Below are 13,355 nucleotides of genomic sequence, written 5' to 3'. Positions count from 1 at the left end.
GTAGAGCGTTGGCGCGCTCAGCCAAAGGTCTCGGGTTCGATGCTCGGCCCCCGGAACAGTTTTTTTCTTGAAATTATTCAAGTCAGCTTCACAGGTAGCTATTCTTGAAAAGTCAGATTTGTATAATATACGTCACTGTTCGTTAACAGAAAACGGCAATTTATGTCACACAGAAAAAGTGTGCACTCAATGCTGGGTTTTTGACGTCTTGTCAACCCATTTGAGGTGTGTGGTTATAAAAGGGAATAGTTGATTAGACGTTCCTGGATAGCTAAGTCGGTAGAGTGTTGGCATTGTCAGGCAAAAGTCCTGGGTTGGACGCCAGGCTCCAGAACAGTTTTTTCCCTTGAAATTATGCACTTCTACAATCATTACATTTCGGACATAGGTATATCAGGTTAAGTTGTGGAGATTAACTCAAACTACATTATCCTGAAGTATTTTACATTCCTCTTGAGACATTTTGTATAAATGAAATGTCACGTGATGTAAAAAAAAAAGAAAATTGTTTTTCCCTCGAAAAATGGCCGAAATTTCACCCATCTCCTCCATTAATAGAAAGTGTGTAATATAGTGACAGTTATACTGGCAGGTTACTGTTGCTTGAAGACACATGTACAGTAGTGGCAAAAAAACCGGACCGACTCTTGTAGCTGATTTCAGAGCCTTGTTCACTCCAGAGCACGATAGACTGGTAACTAAGACTTTCGTGGTTCGAATCCTGCCTGGGAAGGAAACTTTTTTTGTTCCTTATTCAAATTTATTCCCAAAACTTTTCGATTGCAGCGATATTTCACTACTTAATTAACTTATTATTCCCAGAACATGAATTTTACCAGCAATCGAAAAGTATTGGGAATAAATTTGAATAAGGAACAAAAAAAAGTTTTCTTTGCAGGCAGGATTCGAACCACGAAAGTCTTAGTGACCAGTCTATCGTGCTCTGAGTGAACAAGGCTCTGAAATCAGCTACAAGGGTCGGTCCGGTTTTTTTTTTTTGCCACTACTCTACAACACTATGTAGGCGATGGGAAGGAAGAAGAAACTTCCCTACATATTCTGCTCCAGTGTGCTGAACTGGAGTTGAGAACCAACTAGCTTATATCCGTCTTTGTGTTATCTGTTGAGTCACTGAGGATAATTCTAAGCTCTCATGTTGCAGGTGGTCACAGAGAAGTGTGCCTTCAATGGAGGTCTGGTCGCGGTCAATTCTTTCTCCCTTGCTGGCTCAGGCGTCCATTTGCTCCTCAGGTGGAACGACAAGGTTAAAGTGAACAACGGCGCCCCTACCGACAGAATCCCGAGGCTCATGATCGCATCCGGGCGCACAGAGGAAGCCGTCGACTATATCTTGAAGGAGGTGAGTGTCACATGTGTGAAGGGACCCGTACTTATTATAATACTAACACTTACTTTCCTATCTATAGGGTGTCCCATAAGTCTGGAACCATAGGCCAAATCTCTGAAATACTGTTTCTTCTTCTTTGTAAGTACTTCTGAAGCCAGAGTTAAGTAAAGCGGAATGACATTCCAGTGTAATCGACGTTTGTTCTGGGTACAACCAATTAACTTCCAGGGCCAAATTCCCTGTGACTGCAGCTACCAACAAACAAGATCACTTGAATGCGTCCATCTTTACCAAACAACATCACTCAGGCTTCAAAAGTACCTGAAAACAAGAAGAAACAGCATTTCAAAGATTTGGCCCATGGTTCCAGACTTATGAGACACTCTGTACATTAATCATGTAAGCTTAAAAAACATTGTGCACCAAATTACTACATTAACTACATAATTTTATAGTAGCTACAGTTTCATTATACCCGCCTGGCAGGACTTTGACACATGTTTTATACCGGGTGAACCATAAGAAATGCCATTAATTTCAAGAGGTAATTTTTTTAGATATTTCAAACAAAACAGTTTAACACAATTTTGCTCGTTTTTGCTTCCTTTTCGAGATAAAAGTTGTTTTATATGAAACATTTCACAGCGTGTTTTGGAAAGCCATTAATTTAATTCCCAATATGCTCAGTCAATTTAAGAGAGCAGAGTATTATGATAATAAATGATTAAAAGAATTTTAGTTTTGTGCTTTAAATGTGCAGAAATTTGATCCGAAGAAATGTAACATTTTAAAATTCCTTTGCAGAACGAAAAGTTACATTTGTTCGGATCAAATTTCTCCACATTTAAAGGACAAAACTAAAATTCTTTCAATCATTTATCATCATAATACTCTGCTCTCTTAAATTGATTGAGCGTATTGGGAATTAAATCAATGGCTTTCCCAAAACACACTATGAAATGTTTCATATAAAACAATTTTTATCTCGAAAAGGGAGAAAAAACGAACAAACTTGAATTACATTGTTTTGTTTGAAATATATCCAAGAATAATATCTGAAATTAATGACATTAGTACGATTCACCCTGTATATTATCATTGTGTTCTGCAAACACATTCCCCAAGCAGATGACGTTAGAAACCTCTTCTGTTATCCTTCCATCTATTTCAATTTTTGTTGGTATGTTTTTCCTCACATTGTCACTGCTTTAGTTTTTGAGGTACAGATCTACCCTACAATGCTTTTTGTATTATTATTATTATTATTATTATTATTATTATTATTATTATTATTATTATTATTATTACTTACAAATGGCTTTTAACGAACCCGGAGGTTAAATACTTAGAAGGTCGAAATACAACAGTGCTCATAAGTTAAGATTAAAGATAATGTAGATAATCTTTAATAATTAGGTTAAGGGTGTAATAATTACCTACATTATCTTTAATTTTAATTTTAATTTTAATTTTAACCCGGAGGTTTATTGCCGCCCTCACATAAGCCCGCCATTGGTCCCTATCCTGAGCAAGATTAATCCAGTCTCTATCATCATATCCCACCTCCCTCAAATACATTTTAATATTATCTTCCAATCTACGTCTCGGCCTCCCTAAAGGTCTTTTTCCCTCCGGCCTCCCAACTAACACTCTATATGCATTTCTAGATTCGCCCATACGTGCTACATGCCCTGCCCATCTCAAACGTCTGGATTTAATGTTCCTAATTATGTCAGGTGAAGAATACAATGCGTGCAGTTCTGCGTTGTGTAACTTTCTCCATTCTCCTGTAACTTCATCCCTCTTAGCCCCAAATATGTTTCTAAGCACCTTATTCTCAAACACACTTAATCTCTGTTCCTCTCTCAAAGTCAGAGTCCAAGTTTCACAGCCATACAGAACAACCGGTAATATAACTGTTTTATAAATTCTAACTTCCAGATTTTTGGACAGCAGACTGGATGATAAGAGCTTCTCAACCGAATAATAACAGGCATTTCCCATATTTATTCTGTGTTTAATTTCCTCCCGAGTGTCATTTATATCTGTTACTGTTGCTCCAAGATATTTGAATTTTTCCACCTCTTCAAAGGATAAATTTCCAGTTTTTATAGTTCCATTTCGTACAATATTCTGGTCACGAGACATAATCATATACTTTGTTTTTTTTTCGGGATTTACTTCCAATCCTATCTCTGTACTTGCTTCCAGTAAAATTCCCGTATTTTCCTTAATCGTTTGTGGATTTTCTCCTAACATTATTATTATTATTATTATTATTATTATTATTATTATTATTGTTATTATCATTACCTATCTGTTATACTGTGTGTCTATAACTCCCTCATAAACCACTCATTGATAATGAATATGAATGAAATGCATCCTCTTTCTCCCCCCCCCCCCATGTTTCTCTCTCCTCTCCACTCCTCTTCTCCCTTCCCCTCTTCTTTCGTCCCCTTTCTCCTCTCGTCACTTCTTCTTTTCACTCCTGTCCTGTACCCTGTCCTTTCTTGTCTTCTTGCTGCTCATTGCTAGTTTATGTTTGGTATTATACCTTTCCTTTCTGCCTATCAGATGGCAATTCTGTTTCTAGTTTTTGAAGGTTGGTTCCACTCTCGATTGTGGAAATTTGCAATGTGTTCACGCCGATTTTCTATTTTCTTGTCCACTTTTTTCCTACCTGTCTTTACTTTCTTTTTCATTTCCACCATTTCATTGCCTACCGCTCTTTCTGGTTATGTTTGTCACATTTCTATTTTAACCTCACACTCTCTCTTTTTTAGAATTCTTACACTTTTTCTTATTATGCTGGTTCTGATCAATCTTTACGTGCATCTTTTTGCCGTTTCTTTCCTGTCTTCCTGTTTCTAGTTCTTGTGCACATTATTTAACGACGTAATAAAATATATCAAGTTTTTCCACAATGCATGTCGTATTTCATGTCGTTTTTATTCCTACTTCACACATCTTAAAACTGAATATTAGTGCCGCAACATAGGCCGTGTAATAACGTGTAATCAGCGAATAGGGATTATAAAGAATGGACACTGAGCGAATTTGCCTGTGTTTTGTTTCTCTGTGCGCCAGCGTATAGTTCCACTTTCAAGTGCTAGAGGTTAGTGTAATCGAGCATACGCTAAGATAATAATTGAGAATAGAGTTGAGACACAGGATCCAAACATCGCCTACCTTATTGCATAATCCAGTAACGCTTTGCTTCAAATAAATTGAAGTTAAGAGCTTTTCCTTATATCTCAGTGACAAACTAGTTGTAATAATAATATTTTATATTTCAGATATCATAAATTATTTTATAAAATAATATAATACATTATAAAATTAAGTATAGAATTCGTTTAATATTTGTATATAATATAATATAGATATATGGTTTTACTTCTCGTAAGAGTTTTGTTTTTCCATTTTCATTGCTATCAAATCATTACCGGTACATATTTTAATTGTTGTTGGGGTCAACGTCTCAACTCTCATTATAAAGGAACTCTCGAGTCTAGACATTACAGTTAATGACGGATTTATTATTTTATGGATCCAATTTATTTTATTTGAGTACATAATGTACCTAGATATATTAATTATATGTGTTATATTTCCGCTGTGTCGACTGCTAGCTGGTGTGATGTCAGCGCCAACTCTAAGGAGAAAGCAGAATCTCACGCTTTAGCTGGCTTGAAGGTCATTGAAATCAGTCCGGCTGCATCAAAGGTACCGACGCGAAGTATCTATTCTTTATAATCTTTATAAATTTAAATTGGGAATGCCAAATAAAGGAAATATCCAAGAGACTGTGCTATACCATGCATTCTCTTAACCCATTCAGAAACTTCCTCCCGCCAGAATTAAAACAGACTTTAGTGCAAACCTTCGTACTACCACTGTTTGACTATTGTGACGTAATACTTACAGACTTGACAACTGACCTTTCGAACAAGCTGCAGCGTGTGCACAATATGTGTGTCAGATTCATCAGTAATGCTCACAAATTTGACCACATTACACTCTCGTTCAAATCTTTATCCTGGCTGCAACTTAATAACCGTAGAACACTTCATTCGCTCTCTCTTCTGTTTCGAGTTCTCCACACTTCTACTCCAAATTATCTTCGTTCCCGGTTTAACTACTTATCCTCAAGTCACAATCTAAACACCAGGTCACAGGAGAGCCAAATCCTAGCAATTCCTGCCCATAGAACATCCCACGATTCATCCTCTTTTACTGTCTCAGTTCGCCGTGAATGGAATTCTCTACCTCAGAAGATTAGGGGCTGCCAGACAATAACCACTTTCAAGAAACGATTTCTTACAGGCGCAGTCAAATTGAAATTAAACTTGTGATCGAGCTTAATAATTTAATTTAATTTAGATATGACTATCATTACTATTATTATTATTATTATTATTATTATTATTACATAATTATTTTATTGGTGTTGTGAAGACGAAAAGAATTGTCATTGTATTATATTAATTATGTATTATATTGTCTTGTATTTGTAGTATTGTATTGCTTTGAATTGTATTGTATTGTATTGTATTGATTATGTTATATTCATAGCGCTGTAGTAATTTTTGTCATACTCGTTGAGTGGAAGAGAAGGCCGAATGGCCTTAACTCTGCCAGTTAAAATAAACCATTATTATTATTATTATTATTATTATTATTATTATTATTATTATTATTATTATTATTATTATTATTATTATTCGCTGGTGTAATCTTAGGAGATTTGTTTGTTGCTTGCTCGTAGCTGGAGTCCAAACCTCTGGATGCAGAGTTTGTGCAGCTTATTCAAGACCTGCATTCCACAGACATTCCCGGACACACGTACCGTGGGTACTCCGTCATCACACAGGATGACAAGCGCCTCAGGAGTGTCAAGGCAAGTGCTCCATGTCTTAGGTTAGCATTACGATTAACGTTCGTTTGCGTTACGTTACGTTGCGTTCATCCGTAGGTTGAACTTCTAACGAACGTTCGTGACAACTATCACACTCTGCCGGCCATAATGAGTACTGAAATGCACACGCCTGAGAGTCAGCTGAAGACACAGAATGATTCATTGTAGGGTTGAAATTCTCTCTACGGATTGCACCTATCCACTTTTGGTTAAGGGAACATTTTACTCAGAGGAAACCTGAAGCATAAACAGTCGCATGGTAAGTGCAATAGTTTGTCTTCTGTACCATAATAGGATAATACGCAGAAAAATCGTCATAGAAATTAAGGATTAACTAACCAGGGAAATGTAACATTCCTTCCGTCCTTTATCTTTACATCCGTATGCATTAAGGCCCATTCACAATGAAAATTAAACATAAACATAACGTAAGCATAAAACCTTGTGTCCATGTTATGTAATGAAAGCATTCACAATGAATTACATAAGCATAAACTTAATCTTAATCATAAGACGTTAACATGAAAGTTTGCAAACTCCAAACTTTCATGCTTATGTTTATGCGATTTGGAAACAGTACACAAGCGGAAAGCGTGTTTTCACTTTTTGTTTAACATCTCATGGGCTTTGCCTACAGGCAATATTTTGATCTATTGGCCGTGATGATAGCTAGGCGCGCAACATGGAATCATATGACGAAAAGTTGATTATTTTACATCTCCCTTTCTTTGATTTCAAGTATTGAAAGCCATATACTGATGTCATTGTAGTTATTAGAAACATAAATTGAATAGCTACATCGTCAGTCATTGTGCAATTCTCCATTTTTATGTAATAGATTCTGTAGTTTTGTTGATTCGGTATGTTTGTTTCCACACACGTGTTATGTTTACGTTATGTTTAATTTTCATTGTGAATGGGCCTTGGCTACTTAAGTTTGTGGCATATGTTTATGTGCTTATGTTAATGTTTACCAAACAAATGGCCGCCAGTTGGCTGTTCAATTTGAGTGCATAACAGAACGGCAATGAGCGGTCTAGCGGTTATTTAGTGAGTCTGTGTGTAAAACATGCTTTGCGGTCGTGATTTATTTCCCGTATAGATAGTCAACTGAAAATGGCAGCTCCATTCAAACGTTTTGGTGAAGCAAACATTAGTTAAATACAATTTTAGTAAGTCAATTAATACCTATTTTCTTCTGTTTTTATCATCTCCCTACCATTTGTTTCTTTGTTTGCCAACATTTGAAACTGAAAATTCTTTACGATACTATGAAACATGCTTTGCGTTCGTCAGTTGTTTACTGGATAGATATCAACCGAATATGGAGGCTCCATTCAAACGTTTTGGTGAAGCTAACATTAATGAAATAGAATTTTTGTAAGTCAGTTAATATTTTATTGTATTAGAGTGATTTATTACTTCTAATCTTTATATACTTTCTTCTAATCGTGTAATAGTCGATAAAATTCCACTCGAGTGTTGATTTTCTCTAGATAAATCAAAACCTCTAGTGAGATTACTGTTGACAAACTAGCTGTAATGTTAATTTTTATAGTTTATATATAATAAATTATATTTTAAAATAATATAATACTATATGTATAAAATTCGTTTAATATTGTATATAATATATAGGCGTGAAGTTTTACTTCTCATAGGAGTTTTGTTTTTCCATTGTCAAATCATCACATATTTTAATTTTTGATGGGTTCACGTCTCATTTCTCATTATAAAGGAACTCTAGAGTCTAGACATTACAGTTAATGGCGGATTTATGATTTCGTAGATCCAATTTATTTTATTTGAGTACATAATGTACCTAGATGTATTAATTGCATGTTATATTTCCTCTGTGTCGACTACCAGCTGATGTGATGTCCGCGCCAACTCTAGGGGGAAAAAACGGGATATCACGCTCACGCTGGTTTGAAGGTCAATGAAATCAGTCACTACTACATCAAAGGTACCGATGCGAAGTGTCCATACTTATAATTCCCTATACATTGGTGATTTTTTTTTTAGATAACATAAATAAAATACCGGTATTAGAAAAATATGTTACCACAGAATAATATCGATGATAAAGCAATAATAATAATAATAATAATAATAATAATAATAATGATAATAATACTTACTTACTGGCTTTTAAGGAACCCGGAAGTTCATTGCCGCCCTCACATAAGTCCGCCATCGGTCCCTATCCTGAGCAAGATTAATCCAGTCTCTACCATCATATCCCACCTCCCTCAAATACATTTTAATATTATCCTCCCATCTACGTCTCGGCCTCCCCAAAGGTCTTTTTCCCTCCGGCCTCCTAACTAACACTCTATATAAATTTCTGGATTCGCCCATACGTGCTACATGCCCTGCCCATCTCAAACGTCTGGATTTTATGTTCCTAATTATGTCAGGTGAAGAATACAATGCGTGCAGCTCTGCGTTGTGTAACTTTCTCCATTCTCCTGTAACTTCATCCCTCTTAGCCCCAAATATTTTCCTAAGCACCTTATTCTCAAAAACCCTTAACCTCTGTTTCTCTCTCAAAGTGAGAGTCCAAGTTTCACATCCATACAGAACAACCGGTAATATAACTGTTTTATAAATTCCAACTTTCAGATTTTTTGACAGTAGACTGGATGATAAAAGCTTCTCAACAGAATAATAACACGCATTTCCCATATTTATTCTGTGTTTAATTTCCTCCCGAGTGTCATTTATATTTGTTACTGTTGTTCCCAGGTATTTGAATTTGTTCACCTCTTCAAAGGATAAATCTTCAATTTTTATATTTCCATTTCGTACAATATTCTGGTCACGAGACATAATCATATACTTTGTCTTTTTGGGATTTACTTCCAAACCTATCTCTTTACTTGCTTCCAGTAAAATCCCCGTGTTTTCCCTAATCGTTTGTGGATTTTCTCCTAACATATTCACGTCATCCGCATAGACAAGCAGCTGACGTAACCCGTTCAATTCCAAACCCTCTCTGTTATCCTGGACTTTCCTAATGGCATACTCTAGAGCAAAGTTAAAAAGTAAAGGTGATAGTGCATCTCCTTGCTTTAGCCATTCATGCGACCTTCATATTCAATCAAACGATGGTTCCTCATAAATTAAAATCATTTTATTTAATATTTCAGCAGCAATATGGCCATATTCACAACGAAAGAAGAAGTAAAAATAAAAGAAGTGCGTCGCCTCGCTTCTGATTCGTGATTGGGTGATGTTCCACTTATGTTTCTTCGCGTTTGTGAAAGGTAGATCTTGGCAATGTTGAATCAGCTCCGTCTTGCGTTCGTTCATTCTAACGTTGATCGTAATCAAAAACATGGAGCTTGTATTTGTCGAACTTCAACGAACTTCACTGTAACGAAAAGTAACTCAACGCAAACGAACGTTGAACGTAATCCCTGCCACAACCTGTAGCAAACTGTGCACTCGCAGCGGGATTCGAACCCATAGCATGGTGGAGAACATTTCAAAAAGATTTCTTCATTTTGTACCAAATTCATGGTCATATCACAGTCTAGTATATACAGTCACGAAGCTCAATACGTAGTAAATATGCATACATTAGATAGTTGCTCACCACTAGGATCGCTAATATCGCCTCATTATAGACAATGCAGAATAGTACCGGCACAGTCTTTTGTTTCTAGCACCCTCACAACTCAAGCTTCGTGACTGTATATAGTAGACTGTGGCCATAGTCCCATCATCACCAATCTGTTCAGTGTGACAATGGTTGCATGTAATTATTGTGTCATGTGATCGGCCAGGTTTCTGAGGTCTATAAGAGAAACAGCAAGTTCATGACGTCATTTCTATGTCCACAGCACTACCAAGGCAGCAAGCGTCCGGTCTGGTACGTGTTCACTGGCATGGGTTCGCAGTGGACAGGCATGGGCAAGGCCTTCCTCAGCATTCCCATCTTCGCAGCTGCCATCGACAAGTGCCAGAGGGCTCTGCAGCCCTACGGGGTGGACGTGCACCACATCATCACCACTGACGACCCCACAGTCTTCGACAACATCCTCAACTGCTTCGTGGGCATCGCAGCCTGCCAGGTACCGTGACTGGGTTGCAAACTCTGTTACATTCACGATGGGAACATAAACATAACAGCAAACATACTTGGTAACCATGGAAACATAACAACGACACCATTTCCTCATATTCTGTCGTATACTTCAGCGCTCCACGATTGTGTTCTGTTTGCTAATCACGTAAGCATAAGCATGAAAGTTTGGAGTTTGCAAACTTTCAAGTTAACGTCTTACGGTAATGTTTATGTGAATGCTTATGTGAATCATTGTGAATGATCCCATTTGGTAGCCTGGCCGCAAACTTGTGTGTTCATGTTACGGTTATGTTTAATTTTCATTGTGAATGGGCCTTAAATACCGAACCTGTAAACACACAATAACATGAAATGTTATCTGTACAGGGAATTACGAGTGAAGATAGAGAAATGAAATGGTAAAACATAATTTATTAGTAAACAAAATATGTGATAGGGTAAAAGAATATAATTATGGCTGAATCATGTATGCAGAGAGTCATTGAAAATATGCACGGGATTTTCTTCTGTTCGTTTCAATAACAATGTTTAAAAAATGTTGCTTTATATTACATTTTAATGTTCTTTAGGGTGCGAAATACGCGCGAAATTGCTCGATTTTTACGAAATATTCACCGAAATTAAACCATTTTAATCACGAAATCAAGGTAAAATAATCACCATAAAATCATGCCCCTATTGTATTGTATTGTATTTATTTACATGGTATTCGTAAATTGCTTCACAGCTAGAGTATGGAGCAAGTCAAACAAAAAAAAAAAATCTTAATAGTAGGCCTACTATAGTAATATAAAGTCTTAATTCTGTGGCCGGGAGGAAAAAGGTCTTAAGTAAAAATTTTATACTTTTCAGGAGAGCAGTAGAAAGATTAAAATTGGTGTCAGTTATAGAGTTTTTTAATTAAGAGGTTTTTTTCTGGATATTATTTGTTTATATTTCTTCTAAACGTGCTCATGTAACAATTTTCTTGATTATTTCCAAAAATAGCCGCACCTTTAAGACTAGAACCCAAACTGAGTGGAAGGGACTATGTAAACATAAGACATTTCTCGTGTCAAAATAAATGAGAAATGTAAATTATTAGGAATGCAAAATGGGTCTTAAACAATTATAGGACTGTTTGCCCTGGTGCTTAAAGTTTTGAAAGGAAAGAGCATCAGTATGTGATAAAATGGCTAAAATACAAGTTAGATCTTTTTAATAGGGAAGCATGGAAAGTAAACATGTGATGGTTTGTAAGGAATAAAGTATTAAATATTCTTAAGTCTTTTATTCTGTGTGTGCTCGATTCAAAAAGTACTTAGGACATTTGGTAACGCTCTATAAATCCAGTCAGGAGTCTTATTTAACTTTAACCGTTTTACCAGATTGTAGAGAATCGTTTCCGCTTTCAGAATATATAAAAATCTCGTTTTCACAAAAAATTGACTTAAGACCTTTTTCCTCCCAGCCACAGAATATTATAGTCACGGTCTAGATGAAATATATACAGAAGAGTTTTACAATATAGTCACTAGTACAACACAAAGTTTTACTATCAATACCCAATATAACACAAATATTCATACAGCGTTGTTGAATGCCATAAATTCACCTACAGAATAGAAGGCGTGAGAAATTAGGTACTTCTTTAATTTGGTTCTAAATAATCTTATGTTTTGAGTTTCATTTTTTATATCGAAAGGGAGGCTATTAGAAATTTTTACTGCCACATAACGCACTCCTTTTTGATAGCACGATAGACTTGCCGATGGAGTACGAAAGTCATTTTTTGACGTGTACTTACTCGTATGCTGTAAACTGTTGAATTACTTACAAAGTTTTCACGATTACATACGAGGAAGTTTATTAATGAATAAAATATACTGACAAGCCATGGGCATTATTTGTAGTTTTTTTTAAATAGTCCTACACGATTCCCTAGATTTAACATGACACACAACAATAGAAACAGGAACTCAACAATAGTAACATCGGCCTACTGATATTACGCAAAGATCGTACATGCGATATGACCACAGATGTTAAAGCATGTATAAATAAACTTAACAAATTAAATTACAAAAAAACAACCTCCGGAATTTACATGCTGCCATTGAAGAAAAGTTGAAAAGATTAATGGCTGCATTCAGCCAGGACAGTGTTGATTTATTTTATTTTATTGGGTTATTTTACGACGCTATATCAACATCTAGGTTATTTAGCGTCTGAATGAAATGAAGGTGATAATGACGGTGGAATGAGTCCGGGGTCCAGCACCGAAAGTTACCCAGCATTTGCTCGTATTGGGTTGAGGGAAAACCCCGGAAAAACCTCAACCAGGCAACTTGCCCCGACCGGGATTCGAACCCGGGCCACCTAGTTTCGCGGCCAGACGCGCTGACCGTTACTCCACAGGTGTGGACGACAGTGTTGAGGTAGCACTCAAATAGGGACCGCATTGAACACCTTGCTGATCGACAGCACTGAAATAGCGGTAACCATTTCTCATAGCAAATTTCTTTTCGCCTCAACTTTCCGTGCGTTTTTTCTTTCTAAAGAGCTTCAGTAAATCGCTTCATGCCTTTGCTGCAGCAAAATGGGGGTCGAAAAAAAAACGCAATTAGGTCACGTGACTGCAAAATGGTGGACAATTAATAATGGCTTCTATTACTGCAGTAATAAATTTAACCTTAAAAGAACCGAACATGTTAAATAGTTTGGACTTCCATGATAATGACATAGAATTATTATTACTAGACGATTTTAACAATAATAAACGTTGCAAAAGACCAAAACACGCACTCCGCCATGATAGATCGTGCAGCAAACTCGTAAAGCGAAGCTTTGATTTGCTGCACGGTTGCTGCAGCGACGATGAAGCAAATGTAATAAAAGAACGGTCTTGCTGCAGCGGTTTACGTCTTGCTTTAAAAAAAAAACGCACGGTTTGCTTGAAGCCAGAGAGAGTGGAGGGGGTAGGCAACAACCAATGGTGTCTTATATTCCGGAGT

At 36.5% G+C, this 13,355-nt stretch overlaps 1 protein-coding gene across 1 annotated transcript; it reads left to right on the top strand.

Annotated features, from left to right (window-relative positions):
• The first annotated feature begins 1,071 nt into the window (after window positions 1–1,071).
• On the top strand, window positions 1,072–10,357 carry LOC138695370 (fatty acid synthase-like). Its single transcript, XM_069819788.1, has 3 exons — window positions 1,072–1,360; window positions 6,120–6,251; window positions 10,118–10,357. The coding sequence occupies exons 1-3, from the start codon at window positions 1,154–1,156 to the stop codon at window positions 10,355–10,357; spliced, it is 579 nt and encodes a 192-aa protein (XP_069675889.1). The 5' UTR covers window positions 1,072–1,153.
• Window positions 10,358–13,355: the final 2,998 nt, after the last annotated feature.

This window comes from Periplaneta americana, chromosome 2, assembly GCF_040183065.1.
Source record: "Periplaneta americana isolate PAMFEO1 chromosome 2, P.americana_PAMFEO1_priV1, whole genome shotgun sequence".
NCBI classification, from domain to species: domain Eukaryota; kingdom Metazoa; phylum Arthropoda; class Insecta; order Blattodea; family Blattidae; genus Periplaneta; species Periplaneta americana.
This window is presented reverse-complemented; position numbering and strand designations above follow the sequence as displayed.

Bases quoted from the DNA above. Each gene is read 5' to 3' on its own strand.
- LOC138695370 (XM_069819788.1), top strand. From the start codon at position 1,154: ATGTTGCAGGTGGTCACAGAGAAGTGTGCCTTCAATGGAGGTCTGGTC. The intron at 1,361-6,119 runs GTGAGTGTCACA...GCTTGCTCGTAG, and splicing joins TCGACTATATCTTGAAGGAG to CTGGAGTCCAAACCTCTGGA. The intron at 6,252-10,117 runs GCAAGTGCTCCA...CTATGTCCACAG, and splicing joins AGCGCCTCAGGAGTGTCAAG to CACTACCAAGGCAGCAAGCG.